The sequence below is a fragment of the Cebus imitator genome, unplaced genomic scaffold (assembly GCF_001604975.1).
Source record: "Cebus imitator isolate Cc_AM_T3 unplaced genomic scaffold, Cebus_imitator-1.0 Scaffold387, whole genome shotgun sequence".
NCBI lineage: Eukaryota > Metazoa > Chordata > Mammalia > Primates > Cebidae > Cebus > Cebus imitator.
In genome coordinates this window covers 1,624,149-1,643,278 of record NW_016107702.1, presented here as the reverse complement: position 1 = coordinate 1,643,278, position 19,130 = coordinate 1,624,149, and the positions used below count along the sequence as shown (strand labels likewise).

Here is a 19,130-nt window from a genome sequence, read left to right as displayed (position 1 = left end):
ACAAAATAGATAGACTGCTAGCCAGACTAATAAAGAGAAGAAATAGATGCAATAAAAAATGATAAAGGGGATATCACCACCAATCCTATAGAAATACAAACTACATCAGAAAATACTCTAAACACCTCTATGCAAATAAACTAGAAAACCTAAAAGAAATGGATAGATTCCTGGACAGATACACCCTCCCAAGACTGAATCAAGAAGGAGTCGAATCCCTGAAAAGACCAATAACAAGTTCTGAAATTGGAGCAACAATTAACAGCCTACCAACCAAAAAAAGTCCAGGACCAGACAGATTCACAGCTGAATTCTATAAGAGTTACAAAGAGGAGCTGGTACCATTCCTTCTGAAACTATTCCAAACAGAAAAAGAGGGAATCCTCGCTAACTCATGAGGCCAGCATCATCCTGATATCAAAACCTGGCAGAGACACATCAAAAAAAGAAAATTTCAGGCCAATATCCCTGATGAACATTGATGTGAAAATCATCAATAAAATGCTGGCAAACCAAATACAGTAGCACATCAAAAAGCTTATCCACCACGATCAAATTGGCTTCATCCCTGGGATTCGAGGCTGGTTCAACATATGCAAATCAATAAACATAATCTATCACATAAACAGAACCAATGACAAAAACCATGATTATCTCAATAGATGTAGAAAGGGCCTTCGACAAGATTCAACAGCCATTCATGCTAAAAACTCTAAATAAACTAGGTATTGATGGAACGTATCTCAAAATAATAAGAGCTACTTATGACAAACCCACAGCTCATATCATACTGAACGGACATTCCCTTCCCTTTGAAAACCAGCACAAGACAAGGAAGCCCTCTCTCACCACTCATATTCAACATAGTATTGGAAGTTCTGGCCAGGGCAGTCACACAAAACAAAGAAATAAAGGGCATTCAATTAGGAAAAGAGGAAGTCAAATTGTCTCTATTTGCAGATGACATGACTGTATATTTAGAAAACCCCATCATCTCAGCCCAAAATCTCCTTAAGCTGATAAGCAACTTCAGCAAAGTCTCAGGATACAAAATCAATCTGCAAAAACCACAAGCATTCCTACACACCAATAACAGACAAACAGCCAAATCATGAGTGAACTCCCATTTACAATTTCTACAAAGAGAATAAAATACCTAGGAATACAACTTACAAGAGAAGTGAAGGACCTCTTCAAGGAGAACTGCAAACCACTGCTCAAGGAAATGAGAGGACACAAACAAATGGAAAAACCTTCCATGCTCATGGATAGGAAGAATCAATCTCATGAAAATGGCCATACTGCTCAAAATAATTTATAGATTCAATGCTATCCCCATCAAGCTACCATTGACTTTCCTCACAGAATTGGAAAAAACTACTTTAAATTTCATATGGAACCAAAAAAGAGCCCCATAGCCAAGACAATCCTAAGGAGAAAAAAAACAAAAAGCTAGAGGCATCATGCTATCATGCTATCTGACTTCAAGCTATACTACAAGGCTACTATAACAAAAACAGCATGGTACTCATACCAAAACAGATATATAGACCAATGGAACAGAACAGAGGCCTCAGAAATACCACCACACATCTACCATCATCTGATCTTTGACAAACCTGACAAAAACAAGCAATGAGGAAAGGATTCCCTATTCAATAAATGGTGTTGGGAAAACTAGCTAGCCATAGGCAGAAAGCTGAAACTGGCTCCCTTCCTTACACCTTACACAAAAATTAACTCAAAATGAATTAAAGACTTAAATGTAAGACCTAAAACTGTAAAAACCCTAGAAGAAAACCTGGGCAATACCATTCAGGACATGGGCATGGGCAAAGACTTCATGACTGAAACACCAAAAGCAATGGCAACACAAGCCAAGATAGACAAATGGGATCTAATTAAACTAAAGAGCTTCTGTACAGCAAAAAAACTATCATCAGAGTGAACAGGCAACCTACAGAATAGGAGAAAATCTTTGCAATCTATTCATCTGGCAAAGAGCTAATATCCAGAATCTACAAAGAACTTAAATTTTCAAGAAAGAAACCTACAACCCTATCAAAAAGTGGGCAAAGGATATGAACAGACACTTCTCTAAAGAAGACATTTATGCAGCCAACAAACATATGAGATAAAGCTCATCACTGGTCATTAGAGAAATGCAAATCAAAACCACATTGAGATACTATCTCATGCCAGTTAGAATGGCAATCATTAAAAAGTTAGGAAACAGCAGATGCTGGAGAAGATGTGGAGAAATCAGAATGCTTTTACACTGTTGGTAGGAGTGTAAATTAGTTCAACCCTTGTGGAAGACAGTGTGGCGATTCCTCAAGGATCTGGAACTAGAAATAGCATTTGACCCAGCAATCCCATTACTGGGTATATACCCAAAGGATTATAAATCATTCTACTATAAAGATACATGCACATATATGTTTACTGTGGCACTGTTCACAATAACAAAGACTTGAAACCAACCCAAATACCCATCAGTGATAAAGTCGATAAAGAAAATGTGGCACATATACACCATGGAATACTATGCAGCCATAAAAAAGGATAAGTTCATGTCCTTTGCATGGACATGGATGAAGCTGGAAACCATCATTATCAGCAAACTGACACAAGAAGAGAAAACCAAACACCATATGTTCTCACTCATAAGAGGAAGTTGAACCATGAACGCATGGACACAGGGAGGGGAACATTGCACACTGGGCACTGCTGGTAGGTGAGGAGCTAGGGGAGGGATAAAATGAGGAGGGATACCTGATGTAGATGATGGGTTGATGGGTGCAGCGTATCACCAGGACACGTGTATATCTATGTAACACATCTGCATGTTCTGTACATGTACCTAGAACTTAAAGTGTAATTAAAAAAAAAAAAACATTTCAAATACAGACAGAAAAAAGCAAGCAAATATTGCAATTACTTTAAGTATATAAAAGAAATATCTTTGCTCTCATGGTACACCCTAATCAAAAAGCAGTATTTAGGAATTATCTAAATTAAAATAGAGTACACCTATTAGGATAAAATAACCCAGCAGGCCTGGACTCACCAATTTCAGAACACCTCAATTCCTTGGCTTTACCGAGAACAGTCATATTCCCTGAATATAACACTGGTCACCTTCATAGTTCCATGCTAGTGCAAAGAACCCTGTACTAGATTAGGGTTGTGTGTGCTCAGCTATGTGAGCTGAGCAAGTCGTTACCATCTGATCGCTTCTGTGTCCTCCCTCTTGGCATGAGGGCAGCTACTACTGCTCCTATGCTACAAAACTCACTGTAAGGAGGTAAATTCAGACTTGTTCTTAGAAATAAAAGTGCAACATAAATAGAAGATCATACACCTTGGAGGCCTAAAGTGATTCTTTCTAAAGAGCCTAAGGACTTCTTTACACCAATTTCTCTCCAAATTCAGTGGTTTTTTTTTTTTTTTTTGGGGGGGGGGCAACATGATACAGGCGGGGAAATGATATAAACACTCAGAGATACAGGCACCAAATAAAGAAAGAAAGCATTTCTATACATAAAATATTTATACCTGTTTTCATTTTTTTTTACATTAAGATGTAAACATTCTCTTATCCAAAATAGCCAGTGAAAAAATAAAAACAAAAAACAAAGTAAGCCTTTAAAAATAACTGCTGAGGAGTTTTCAAGTGTTCTTGCTGAATGTATCTGAATACCAAACATTATAATTCATCAATTCAATGACAAGGAGGTAGCTCCTGAACCAAACTCTGGTACGAGCTGTACCAATAGACAGCAAAATCTCAATTAACCAGAATGCTCCAAATTTCCAGTTGATTATTTACAAAAAAAACCTGTTTTATCCATTAGCTCAGAAAACATTTCACATATATACACATATATATACACACATATATATATATATATATATATATATATATATATATATATTTTTTTTTTTTTTTTTTTTTGAGACAGTCTCACTCTGTCGGCCAGGCTGGAATGCAGTGGTGTGATCTGGGCTCACTGCTACCTCCGCCTCCCAGGTTCAAATGATTCTCCTGCCTGAGCCTCTTGAGTAGCTGGGAGTAAAGGCACACGCCACCATGTCCAGCTAATGTTTGTATTTTTAGTAGAGATGAGGTTTTACCATGTTGGCCGGGCTGGTTCTCAAACTCCTGATCTCAAGTGATCCACCTGCCTCCGCCTCCCAAAGGGCTGGGATTACAGGCGTGAGCCACCGTGCCTGGCCTGAAAAACTTTCCAAGTGGAACCACTTCGTTTTCCAGGCTACAAAATGCCCAACACAATTCAATGGTGTTTTGATGATTTAGGATCTTGTGATGCCTTGGGGTATCTCTCAGAATATGCATAATTTCGGAGCAGGCTTATTAGGGCAGAAAACTGGAGCAAACTATAGTTTCTAGTTTTACATGAATCCCTGATATCATAAGCTTATTGTCTTCCTTTTACCTCATTCTTCTAAAAGGAGAGTGCCAACTAAGTTTCTAGTTAACCAAGATTTTACAGTTCTAGACAGATCCACAAATACTGGTTCACACAAACAAGACAGTTCACCAACTTTATCCTCTGGACTATTTCTTTTACTTAATAAATGAGCCCAGTAACAACAATTACAATGTAATGGGATCTACTGTTTTTCTGTATGATATCAAATTTCAGTATCCTATGAATTCCTTGTTTGAAATATTTTAAACAAAGGAAAATCATTCCTGAAGATGGCTTCTAAAACCATGACAAAGATTTTGCTAATGGAATCAAACTGTACTTCCTATATTATTAATTCTTAACTGCTTAAGCAATCTTTAAAACATTATCAAAAAGCAAGTAAGTTCTCTCAGATACTAGGGGCTTAACTCCTCAAAGCCACAAAATAATGAGTTGCTAGGAAAGCCACCTTCTGATTCTTAGTACAGTCAAGTATTTCCATAGCGCAGGACCCATACCACTGGTGGCACACAAGATGTCTTTAAGTGATGCACAACATAAAATAATGCTGGATCACAGTGAGAATGTCATTCCCTTTACAGTTTCCCTCTGATTATTCCAGAGACAGCACCTCACGCCAGTGCTGGTAACATCCTTACTGCCACAAAGAGCGAGCCTCAGATTCAGAACATTTCTAGGCATTAGTTTCTAGCTAGAACTGAAAAACATTTTCTGTGTTCATCTTATTTATTTTGTGGTTACCTTTTATTTATGGCAAACTGATATTTGTTTTTCACTTGGAGTAGGATTCATTTTTTAAAAAACTTTAAAATTTCAAAGATAAATATTAAGAAAATAGTAATACAAGTAGTACTCAAGAAACTGAAGTTTGGGAAACAATGGCTATAGTCTGAGTCATATTTTTGAGACGTAATTTCAAAAGAAACAACAAATGTGGATTAAAAAGGAAACATACATTACTGTATTTTCAATACTTGCGATGTTCCAGAGATAAGCTCATCACAGCCTTCTTCTGTATCAGGTGATTTCCAGAGTTAAGATTCAAGCAAAGATATAAAAGTAAAAACCGATTTCACACCATCTTGGACTTTATAAACTCTTAGTTTATAAAGTGTACTATAAAGTTTACTATAAATGTGCAAATAATCTGATATTTATCACAGTCATTTATTTAAAAAACAAACTTTCCAATTTCTGCAGCGTTTTATTTGGTCTATACTGATGCCTCACAAAGGCAAACGCAGGTTGTAGAGTTCCTCCTGCCTGGTCGTCACAGCAAGTACAACATCTATTTTTTGAACTCTTCAGGAAGAATTCAGAACTGCTGGCCAAGTCTTCCAATGGCAGATGACTCTTCTTCCATTGTTACGGCCTTGAAGAGAGAAATCTCCTCTCTCTGAATGATAATCTCATGGCCAACATTCTTCTGACGGGACTTTTCCTAGCAGGTCTTCCATGCTCACAGGCATACCAGGCTGATTTTAAAAAAGCAAAGTTGGAGAGAAACAAAGCAGAACTTCTCCTCTGTGAGGAAGAGCTTCTTCATCACAGTGGCAGTTATGGTATGTTCCCTCCTTTTCTCCCTGAAGCCAAAGCAATAGATCTGAAGGATGGTGTCAGACATCATAGTCGGGAGCCTTGCCCTGGGCTTGCCTTAGCCAGATCTGTAGCGTAACAAATGCTCCCACAGTCACGTGAAAGAAAAGCTGCCAGAGGTTGCGCAGTTCATAGAGATACATGTTGCATAGGCAGATTAAGCCAAAAGTCAAAAAAGATTTGACATTCCGCCAGCCGGTGTAGTAGACAAGCAAATAACACTGTTCAAAATATAAAAATGAAAGGTGATTAAAGTTACAGGAAAAGAAACAGATGTTTCTAATATAAAATTGTAACAGGCCAGAGAGTAAACTATAAGAATGAATAAGAGTATTTTTTATCTAGGGATAAGATAATGTAGCACATATCTAAGACATTCAGCTATGAAAGTTCCACAGTTTGAAAGGGAAAGACTTTTCCTCTTATGTTTTTCATTTTTCAAAAGAAAAGCATTTTGTATCATATTTTAAATGGAAGTACAATGAAATGACTCCCTTGCAAACAGGCTGGGGAAATTCCCCATGGTGACAGGCAACTAAGAAGCATTCCCAGGGTCTGTGGGGGTTTCATTCTCACCCAGAAAACTACAAAAAGCACATACAAGCTATTCTACAAAATGGGCTCTTATAGAACCTGAGTCTGAGTATTAATGAAATCCACCAAATTTTACTAGTCCCCCATTGAGTGAGTACAAGGAACTATGCTAGGTACAGCATCTGACTGAACATTTGAGGAAGAATTCATTCAACAAATATTTATTGAGGGCCTGCTACAAGTCAGGCATTGTTCTTCGGTAGTGGGTAAAACAAAGCCCTTGTTCACACAGAGATTAAATTTTAATGGGGAAGAATTATAAATGTGTTTTAAATATATAATATCAAATAGTTATATCTTGAAAGAGAGAAAGCAGGAAAAGGGATAGGGAATGATAGTGGGTGCTATTTTAGATAAAATAGTAAAGAAAGTGCTCCCCTGTACCACCCCTGCCCATCTTGGCATTCACCCTTTACTGCTTTTTCTCCATAACATACTATAAACATACTTGAGAAATGTGCTTATTTTGTCATTCACAGGCTTTCAATAGAATCTAAGATTCATGAGGCGTGAGATTTTTTTTTTTTTACTGTTATTTACTCGTTTATCTCTAGTGCCCAGAGCAGTGCCTGGGACATAATAAGTGCTCGATGTGTTGAGTGAACTGTGATGTCTAAAATTCATAACCTGGTAAATATAGGTATCACAAAGTCTAAAGAGAGAAGCCCAGGTCTCTCTGTGAACTGTATCCATGCTTCAGAATGGGAAGGACATTCCAGTGTCTGTTATAATACAGAAAGAATGTGGAAATGTTCTGTTAAACATGTTTAGTTCTTCCACAAATTTGGACTTTGTTTACTTAAAAAGAAGGCTGCTATCCAAGCGAAATGAATTGGAAGTATTTATTTTATCAGTAATTTTCATCATAAAAGTTTGAAAAAATAGAAAAAATATAGCTTTTTCTTTTGGAATAATTTTAGACTTAAAGATGCTTAAAAAGTTCCTATATACTCTTCACCCTGCCCCCTCGTTATCCTCTTATGTAATCATAGAATAATCATCAAGCCAAGAAATTAACATTGATTCAATACTCTTAGCTAATCTACAGACTTTATTCAGATTTTGCCAACTGTCCCACTAGGGTCCTTTTTCTGGTCCAGAATCTAATCTGGGATTCTGCATTGCATTAGTTGTCATGCCTATTCCAATTTGTAACAGCTCTTCCTTTTTTTTTTTTTTTTTTTAAATTTTTCATGCCCTTGACAGTCTTGAAGAGTATTAATCCGTTATGTTGTAGGAATGTTCAACTTGGATGTGTCTGATGTTTTGTCAAGTTTGAAATGAGGTTACGCAATTTTGGCAAGAATACCACAGAGGTGATACGCAATATGTGTTATTACTGATGATGTTAAATTAGATCATTTAATAAGGTGGTATCTATTCCCTTTACAATTATTAAGTGTCTTGGGGACAGGGAATTGAGATTATGTGAATATCTTATCTCATCACACTTTTGCCCACTAATTTTTGTATCCATTAATAATTCTTGCCCGCAACAATGATTACTGTGGTGTTTGCTTAATGGCGATTTTGTATTTCCATTTTTCTAACTGTATTTATTGCTCGGAATCCTACTGTAAAAATAAGCTAGCTTTTCTGGTAATTAAAAAATATGCATATTTAATTCATGGTTTTCCAGGGCTTTTAAAATAATGGTCTCTACCCCACATATTACTTATTAATTACAAAGAAGAAAAAGATACCTTTGCAATGGAGATCTGGTAGACACCATCTTAACCAAATGATCAAACTTATGACTGATGCAATGACAGATAGTCAACATATTATACTACATAGCACTGTTGCCAGAATATTTAACCTCAATCCTTTTAAATTAGAATATTTAACCATAACCTGACATGGTATGCACGTCAGGAGTAACAGACTAATCTAGATTGTGGGTCATTTTATATGGTACTTGCCTAAACTCTTAAAAAAACTCAATGTTATGAAAGACAAAACCAATATAAAACAGAACAACAACAAAAAGGCTGGGAGACTGTATCATAGATCAAAAGATACATGACATCCAAATGGAACGCATAATCCTGGATCAGGGGAAATATAGCCACAAAAAACATTTTGGAGACAACTGAAATAATCTGAATAGGTATCTTATATTAAGATAATATTGTATCAATGTTATAGTCTTAGATGTGCTATGAAGTCCTAGCTATGTAGAAAGAAGTCTGTGGGTTTTTTTGTTGTTGTTACTGTTTGTTTGTTTTGAGACAGAGTTTTGCTCTTGTCCAGGCTGAAGTACAAAGGTGCGATCTTGGCTCACTACAACCTCTGCCTCCTAGGTTACAGCAATTCTCATGCCTCGGCCTCCCGAGTAGCTGAGATTATAGGCACCTGCCACCACACCCAGCTAATTTTCGTTATTTTTGGTAGAGACGGGGTTTTACCATGTTGGCCAGGCTGGTCTTGAACTCCTGACCTTAGGTGATCCGCCCGCCTCTTCCTCCCAAAGTGCTGGGATTATAGACATGAGCCACCATGCCTGGCCCAATGTCTGTGTCTGTAGAAGATACATCATGAAGTATTTTAAGGTAAAATATCATGATGCCTGTAACTTACTTTAAAAACAACTTCTCAGGGACTTCTGTTTGTGGGAAGATGGAGTAGACACACTTTTCCCTATTTCTTCCACTAAGTACAACTAAAAACACTGGACAGTATATGTAAAATAAGCATAAGAAGACTCTGAACTGTGAAGAAAAAGCAGACAAATAGAGGATCTTGAGATCCAAGGAATGACACAGTGGCAGGTTCTCCGAGTTTTCTTTTTTGCTTCAAATATGCCAGACTTGGAGCTGGAGAAGCTGGCAACTAGAAATGCCAATGTATGCATATCAAAACAAACAACAACAACAAAACCCTCAATAAGATCTTGCTGTCCCTTTAGTAAAAGACCAGGAAAGAGCACCTTAGCAAGACAGAAAACTTTTAAACAGTAACTATTATACTCTAGCCAAACACACACACAAAACCTGTGACCCACCCATACGCATACCATCAAATGTTGAGTAGAGAGCCTAGAAACTTATAAGCAGATGTTCTAACACTTCAGCATGGTTTCAGAGAAGGCAGGTAGAAGCCAGGACTTTCATTCCCACTAGGTGGCAATGAGCCCCTCCTCTACCCTCTTATTGTGATATCGGTGGAGAACTCTTGGGACTCTGGGCATCCACCTTCACTTGACAGTAACAAGACAACACATTTTTCATCAGTAACAAGACAGTGGGATTCTCATCAGAAATCACAGAGGCCAGAAAAAAAGAATATTTCTCAAGTGCTGAAAGAAAAAAAACGCTGCCAAATCCAGAATTCTGTATCGAACAAAAATATCCTTTAGGAATAAAAGGAAAATAAAAACATTTCTCAGCTGAAAGATTAAGAGAATTTGTTGCTAGCCAATCTACCATAAAAGAATGGTTAGAGGAAGTTCTCTATATAGAAAACAATAAAAAGAAGAAATCTTGAAACATTGGGAAAGAAAAAAGGACATGGTATGCAAAAATATAGGTAAATACAAATAGGCTTTCTTTTTCCTCGAGTTTTCTAAATTATGTTTAATAGTTAAAAATCATTAAAACACTGCGTAATGTGGTTCTAAATATATGTAGAGGAAATATCTGAGCCAATTATAAATGGGGGAGGGCAAAAACAAACACATCTAGGGAGGTGTCTTGAATTACTAAAATGTTGACACCTAAAAAGCTATACAAAGAGATATACTCAAAAATACTACAGATAAACTGAAATTGAATTCTTTTAAAATGTTAAAGTAACCCACAGGAATAAAAAAAAAAAAACAGAAAAATGAAAAACAAAACTAAAAATAAGCCCTAACATATTCATAATGTGTTAACTATATATGACTTAAATACAGCAATGAAAAGACAGAGATTGGCAGGGTGGATTAAAAAACATGAACCAACTCTATACTGTCAGAAACTCACTTCATATAATACAGGAAAGTTAAAAGTAAAGGATGGAAGAGGATATATCACATAAACAGTAATCAAAAGAAAGCAAAGTGGCTACATTGATATCAGATAAATACCAAAATATTTCAAAGCAAAGAAAATAACCAGGGACAGAGGGAAACATTATATAATGATAAATGGGCCCACCCACCCAGAAGACACAGCAATCCTAAATGTGTATGAACCAAACAACATAGCTACAAAACATATGAGGCAAAATAGAACTGAAGTACAAAATGGAAAAATCTATAATCCAGTACTCTTCTCTAGCCAACTAGCATAACACTAGACAGAAAATCAGCAAGAACATAGAACTTGACAATACCAAGCAACATGATCTAAACATTTATAGAACACGCTCACTCAATAACAGCAGAATGTACATTCTGTTCAAGTGGCTATGAAACATATAAGACAGACCATATTTTGAAGCCATAAAAGAAACCTCAACAAATTTAAAAGAAATGAAATCATACAATGTGTGTTCTCTGATCACAATGAAATCAAACTAGAAATCAGTAATGGAAAGATAAGAAAATCTTTAAACATTTAGAAGTGAAACAATGTAATTCTAAATAATTCATAGGTCAAACAGGAAGTCTTAAGGAAATTTTAAAAAATTGAAATAGAAAATGATAATACAACATATCAAAATTTATGGAATATAGCTAAAGAAGGGCTAAGATGGAAATCTTTAAGAGTTAGTGCATACATTATAAAAAAGAAAATTCTCAAACCAATCATGTAAGCTCCTACTTCAAGAACCTAGAAAAAAACAAAATAAATGCAAAACAGGCATATAGTAAAAGTAAAAGCAGAAATCAATAAAATTGAAACTGGAAAAAAACAATAAAGCAAAAATCTGGTTCTTGAAAAGATCAATACAATTAACAAGTAAGACTGACAAAGAAAAAAAGAGAAGATGCAAATTACCATTATCAGGAATGAAAAAGGATATCCCTACAGACCTGCAGACATAAAAAGGCCAGTAAGAGAACACTACAACCAACTCTAAACACATAAATTTGATAACTTAGACGACAGGGACCATTTCCTTAAAAAATACAAACTACCATAAATTCACTCAACATGAAACATAATTTGAATAGCTATACAATAAGAAAATGTAGTTTATGATTTATTATACTGCTACAGTATCAAGACTATGTGGTACACAAGGGAAAAAAAAAAAAAAAACAACACAGAACCCAGAAATAATCTCACACAAGTATGTCCAGCTGATTTTTTTTTTTTTTTTTTTTGTAAAGGAGCAAAAGCAATTTAATGGAGGAAAAGAATTGCCTTTGCCATAGATGGTCCTGGAGCAATTAGTCAGCAATGGTGCTGGAGTAATATAAGCAAAAAAGAACCTTGATTTAAGCTATCTAAGTCTCGTATCTCATACAAAAAGTAGCTCAAAATGGATAAATGTAAAATATAAAACCATAATAAAAGGTCTAGAAAAAGGCCGGGCGCAGTGGTTCACGCCTATAATCCCAGCACTTTGGGAGGTTGAGGCAGGTGGATCACGAGGTCAAGAGATAGAGACCATCCTGGTAAAAACGGTGAAACCCTGTCTCTACTAAAAATACAAAATAAATTGGCTGGGCATGGTGGCATGCGCCTGTAGTCCCAGCTACTCAGGAGGCTGAGGCAGGAGAATTGCTTGAACCCAGGAGGCGGAGGTTGTGGTGAGCCGAGATCATGCCATTGCACTCCAGCCTGGGTAACAAGAGTGAAACTCCATGTCAAAAACAACAAAAAAAATTAAATAAATAAAAAATAAAAATAAAAATAGGTCTAGAAAAAAACATAGTAGAGAAACTTAGGCTAGGCAAAGAGCTCTTAGACTTGACCAACATAAGCATGACCCATAAAAGGAAAAATCGACCAACTTAACTTTTTCAAAATTAAAAACTTTTGTTCTGTGAAAAACCATCTTAAGAGGATGCAAAGACAAGACATAGACTGATCTGAAACTTAAAAAAAAAAAAAAAAATACACGTACACACAGCCTGGGAAAGGATACCTGCACCCTTCCTTTCTGACAATGGACTAGTATCTAGAATAGTTGTCCCTCAGTATCCATAGGGGATTGGTTTCAGGACCTCCCCGAGGTATCAAAATTTGTGGATGCTCAAGTCTCTGATACAAAATGGCACAGTACTTGCATTTAAATTATGCACATTCTCCTGTATATTTTAAATAATCTCCAGATTACTTACAATACCTAATCCATTGTAAATGCTGTTATACTATATTCTTTAAGGAATGACAAGAAATAAAAGCCTCTACATGTTCAGTACAAATGCAATTTTTTTCTAAATATTTTCAATCCATGGTTGGTTTAATCCATGGATGCAGAACCCACAGATATAAAGGGTTAATTGTATATATTAAAAAAAACACTCATTAAGAGAAACAGTGAAAAAACAAATAATTAGAAAAGAAGCAAAAGATGTAGACATTTCACTGAATATATAAATGACAAATACATGAAACAATGTTTAACATCATGCTAAACAATGCAAGTTAAAACCACAATGAGCTATCACCACATGCTTATCAGAGTGGCTAAAAAAACCGACAGTACCAAATGCTGTTGAGGATGCAGAGAAACTAGATCACTCACACATTGCTGGCAGGAATGTAAAATGGCACAGCTACTCTGGAAAACAGTTTTTCAGTTTCTTAATACAACTACCACATAACCTGGCAATTGTACTCCTAGGCATTTAACCCGAAGAAGTGAAGACTTACATCCACACAAAAACCTGCACATAAATGTTTATAGTAGCTTTATAATAGCCAAAATTTTAAAACAACTCAGATATCCTTCAACAGGTAAATGAAGCTGGATGTTGTGGCTCATACCTGTAACCTAGAGCTTTGGGGAGGTCGAGGTGGGAGGATTGATTGCCTAAGGCTATGATTGCACAACTGCATTCCAGCCTGGATGACAGAGCAAGATCCTGTCTTTAAAACAAAACAAAACAAAACAAAAAGGAACAAATCATTGAATATTACGCTGAACACATATCATGGAATACCACTCAGCAATACAAAGCAACAAATAATTGATTATGCAACAACTTGACTGAATCTCCAGAGAATTATGCTAAGTAAAAAAAATGGCTATTACAAAAGGTTACTGTTACAGACTAAATGTTTGTGTCCTTTCTAAATTCAAATGTTGAAGTCCTTAATCCCCAATGTGATGGTATTAGGAGCTGGGGCCTTTAGGAAGTAATTAGGCTCAGATAAAGTCATGAGGGTGGAGCCACCATAACGGAATCAATGACCATATAAGAGGAGGAAGAGATCTCAGCACTTTCTCTGCGTGAGGATATACCGAGAAGGCAGTCTTCTGCAAGCCCAGAAAAGGGCACTCAGCAAGAATGTGATCTGCCAGCATCTGGACATTGGACTTCCCAGATTCCAGAACTGTGAGATAGAAATGTCTGCTGTTTTCTGCTCTTGTGTCAGTTTGCTGAGAATGATGGTTTCCAGATTCATCCATGTCCCTATAAAGGACACGAACTAATCATTTTTGATGAGTTCGATATTATATTGAACTGCATAATATTCCATGGTGTATATGTACCACATTTTCCCTGTCCAGTCTATCATCGATGGGCATTTGGGTTGGTTCCAGGTCTTTGCTATTGTAATCAGTGCTGCAATGAACATTCGTGTGCATGTGTCCTTAGAGTAGAACGATTTATAATCCTTTGGATATATACCCAGTAATGGGATTGCTGGGTCAAATGGAATTTCTATTTCTAGGTCCTTAAGGAATCGCCACAAGAGCAGAAAATCAAACACCGCATGTTCTCACTCACAGGTGGGTGTTGAACAATGAGAACACATGGACACAGGGAGGGGAGCACTGCACACTGGGGTCTGTTGGGGGGAAAAAGGNAGGTGGGTGTTGAACAATGAGAACACATGGACACAGGGAGGGGAGCACTGCACACTGGGGTCTGTTGGGGGGAAATGGGGGAGGGACGGGGGGTGGGGAGGCGGGGAGAGATAGCATGGGGAGAAATGCCAGTTATAGGTGAAGGGGAGGAAGGCAGCAAATCACACTGCCATGTGTGTACCTATGCAACAATCTTGCATGTTCTTCACATGTACCCCCAAACCTAAAATGCAACAAAAAATAAAAGAAATGTCTGTTGTTTAAGACACCCAATCTACAGTATTTTCTAACGGCATCCTGAACTACACCAATTATATGCTATATAATTCCATTTATATAATGTCCTTAAAATGAGAAAATTATAGACATGAAGAATGTGTTAGTAATTGCCAGAGATCAAGGAGGGGTGCGATTAAGGAAGTAAGTGGATATGGCTATAAAAAGACAACAAGAGGGATCCCTGTGGTGAGAGGAATGTTCTCTATCCTGACTATATCGATATCAATACTCTGGTTGTGATACTGTTTTATATAGTTTTGCAAGATGGTAACATTGGGGAAAAGCAGGTAAAGGGTACATAAGATCTCTCTTCCAACTCCATATGAATCTACAGTTATCCCAAAATAAAAAGTTTACTTAGAAAAACAGCTTTACCCATACATACATGTCTGAAACTTACTTTATAAATAACTACAGAAGCTCCTTGACTTACAATAGGGTCACATCCTGGTATAAGTTGAAAATATCTTAAGTTAAAAATGCATTTAATACAATTAACCTACCAAACATCATAGCTTACCCTAGGCTACCTTAAACACGCTTAGAACACTAACTTTGGCCTACATTTGGGCAAAATCATCTAATACAAAGTCTATTTTATTATAATATGCTCACTGTCTCATGTAATTTATTGAATAGTGTGCTGAAAACCAGAATGGCGGAATGAGTACCTGAAACATAGTTTCTACTGAATGTGTATCACTTTCGCATCATTATAAAGTAAAAAAAGTTCCAAGTCAGGTATGGTCTGTTTATACACGCTGTATGTACACACATAGAAAGAGGGAGTGAGATAAGGGAGGTGTTGCAAGATGTTAACAATTGATGACTCTAAGTATACTTGTCTTGCAACTTTTCTGTAAGTTTGAAGTTTTCAAAGTAAAACATTGAGGGAGCAGGAATAATCTCCAGTTTCTTCACTGATCCTTTGCTTTCCTATTTGAAATATTCCATATCAAGATTAATCCTATGTGGTTGAGCTCTGGGCTTCCATAAACACCTGCATCCTGAAGAACAACATGACAAACCATGTAGCAATGGCTTTTCAGATCTGATCTAAAGGGAATTTAAAGATATCCTGATAACTAGAGACAGAGCATGTTATATGGCAAAACATAATTACTTAAGTTTCACTGTGGGGAATAAAACAGCATTATTATCACCCTGTTCATCATATTTAGAAAGCAAGCAGTTTCATGCCTTTCAATGTGAAGGAAATTGGTTTCCTGCTTTTCTTTTTTAAAGCATGAATTTGTTTACTTCTCTCAAGTAAAAGAAGACCTGAGTGACACTGCTTTACCATGAGGCAACTCTCAGAACTACTTCAGGCTGTTCTGGGAAATGTAACAGAGGTGTGCCTATCTACAGCCTAGTAGTCAAGTGCTCTCAAGTCACAACAATCTGGGTTCAAGTCACTAACAAGCTATAAGAACTGTCTATACCTCACTGAGCAGGATATAATGGTATGTATCCTCCTTTTTGCGTGGATTTAATGATACAATGAATATAAAGGGCTTAACACAAAATAAGAGCTCAATACATTCTACCATTATCACTAAGTATTTACAATTACTTAAGATAAAGCAACCAAAACTTATATTTTACAAGAGTAACTATTCATAAAATTATTTTAAAGTTAATACCTCACTGTTTTAGATAAAAATCAAATGAGATCATGTGTATACATTATAAAATTATAACTTTAATACATTATAAAAATTACACAAATTAGGAATTTTGCCTATAAACAGCATGATATAGTAGATAGAACACAATATTCAAAATCAGAAGGCTCAGAGTTAAGTCCTGACTCTACTGCTTTCTGATTATGTGATCTCAGGACAGTACTGAAACTGCCTCAGTTTTCTCATTAAAAAAAAATGAGATGTTATCCCTTTTGTGACAGGATGATAGAAATTAAAATAGGAAATATATACAAGAGTATTTCGTAAAATTAAAGCACTATATGACAATAAATACAAGTTTTCACATTTCCCCCATGAAATGTCATTCATCATAAAATCTGCCAAATTTGACAGAAAATTTCTGAAGGTAATATAAATGGTTAAGAAAATCAAGCGATTTAAAAAAAAAATGAGGCTACTGGAACTAAAATGTCTAATGCCTTTACATAACAGTCAAATACACATATTCAAAATATGTCCCTAAAGACATCCACTGAATTTTAGGTAGTCTTATATTTGCAGTTGGTAACATTTTTTTCTATTCAAGCCAAAAAAAATGTGTCACGTATAAAAGTTAGATCAAAAAGCCTTGCTTGCTACAACATGTTTTAACAATCTTATATTTGGGTAACTGGTAACTTCCTTTCCTACAAATGTGTGCCTCCTCTGGCCTGGGAAATGTGACTGTCAGTCAGTCTCCACGTCACTCAGGTGTAAAATCTCTTCCCTCTTTAAGTTTCATAGTCTTCAACTCCCAGTGAGTCTTCCTTCTCAATGTCTATTTTTTTCTATCCCCACTGCCATTACCATATGTTGGCTTTCATTACTTTCTACCTGTAGTAATAACTTCAAACTAATTTCCTTGCTTCCAGTCTCTGTGCTCTTACAGTCCATTCTATTTATTACTGCTAAATTGAATCCTAAAATCCTGCTTTTGCTGTACCACTCCCTATTCAAAGACTTCCCCCAAAATACAAAATCCTCAGCCTCGAGTACAAGCAGAACCTGGAAGTTGCATAATCAATCACCAGAAAATACAGCAGTCATTTTTTTTTTGTTTTTGTTTTGAGACTGCGTCTTGCTCTTGTCACCCAGGCTGGAGAGCAGAGGCGCGATCTCTGCTCACTGCAACTTTTGCCTCCTGGGTTCAAGCAACTCTCGTCTTAACCTCCTGAGTAGCTGGGACTACAGGCACACAACAACACGCCTGGCTAATTTTTATATTTTCAGTAGAGATGAGGTTTTGCCATGTTGGCCAGCTTGCCTTGAACTCCTGACCTCAAGTGACCTGGCCAACTTGGCCTGCCAAGGCGCTGGGATTACAGGCATGAGCCACCACACCTGGCCTAGAAGTAGTCTTTACTGCCATCGGCAGATGACATACCACCACTGAAGGCTCAGCACAGGAAGAAGGTTAACATCAGGTTCAGTGAGATCTATGGCCACTCAAAATGGAGATGTAGGTCACAAAGTTAAAAGAGGCTCAAATTTAAAAACAGGCAAAGAAATCAGAGTTTTAATAATTTGTTTAAAATGCACAATCAACTGTTAGAATTGATACCTGAAATAATAATGTAGAGTGTTTCTTTAAAATGGAAGAAAACCTACCTGGTAAAGGCAGGCTGCTGTTCCAAGGAAAAATGCAATGATGTAATTAAAATCATCACCATCACTCTGCAAAAGCAAAATAAAAGATTTTTGTTTCTGGTAGAAGCCCATTTCCAAAACCAATCCATCAAAATAGGACAAAACAATGTTTACACACAGTCAAAACTGTCACAAAACTGGTAAATTATAATTATCGAGTCCTAAAGTGAAAACATAAAATACATTCCAAGGCCTAAAGAGTGTGGGGTAGAGATACAAGTGTTCCTCTACGTTTTGGCTACCCCCATCAGTTTCATTCCACCCAAGAGAAGATGAAAGCCACTGGGGAAAAGTTCTGACATAATGTTAAAAGCCTCTCTTCCTCCTACTAAAAAAACTATGCCCGAGTGGCTGACAAAGTTACTCCAGTTCACTAGGGTCACTACTTGACTCAAATACAGACAAACTTTACTACTAGTATCACTGAATTGTCCAATAAAGTAATTTGATAGAATTTTTTTTAAAACTGTGAAAACTGGAAAGCTACTGTCCACTAGAGTGTGCTAAATCCCAATGAGAAAAATTAAGACTAATCAGTTTCGCATGCTACGCTAGAAGAACAGCCACCCAGAGGAAACAGGATACCTCATGCATAGAATGTCTCTGAAAAGAAAACTAATAGAGACATGTAACAACCCATGCTTTCCTATTCCTTTTTGGTTTTTCTTAAATATCTACATTATTAACTTCTTTCAATGTTTTTATACAGTAAAATATAAAGTCCAGGCAGGAGCATTAAATTTTTTTTCTGCCAGGCAAGAACATTAATTTGGCCCTTTTCTTGTATGAGAAAAAAAAATCTCTTTACATGATGAAAATTTCCACAAGACACAGAAGATTATCTCATGATCATGTCTTCATAAAATAGTATAAAGGGAAAATTCCTTTTGCACTGGTTATTGGGCAACAGAATTGACTGTAAGGCAGAGGAAACCTGGCTTATCCTGCTGAGATCTTA

At 36.5% G+C, this 19,130-nt stretch overlaps 1 protein-coding gene across 3 annotated transcripts in view; it reads right to left on the bottom strand.

The window, feature by feature from the left end:
• Positions 1-5,043: 5,043 nt before the first annotated feature.
• SEC22A (SEC22 homolog A, vesicle trafficking protein) overlaps positions 5,044-19,130 on the bottom strand; it is a 68,434-nt gene continuing 54,347 nt past the window's right edge. For all 3 annotated transcript variants that reach the window (XM_017508203.2, XM_017508204.1, XM_017508208.2), the window contains exons 7-8: positions 18,134-18,199; positions 5,044-6,274 (exon numbers count right to left, since the gene is read on the bottom strand). In XM_017508203.2, coding sequence (XP_017363692.2) covers positions 6,074-6,274; positions 18,134-18,199 — 267 coding nt within the window. In that variant the 3' untranslated portion in view covers positions 5,044-6,073. The remainder of the gene's footprint in view (positions 6,275-18,133; positions 18,200-19,130) is intronic.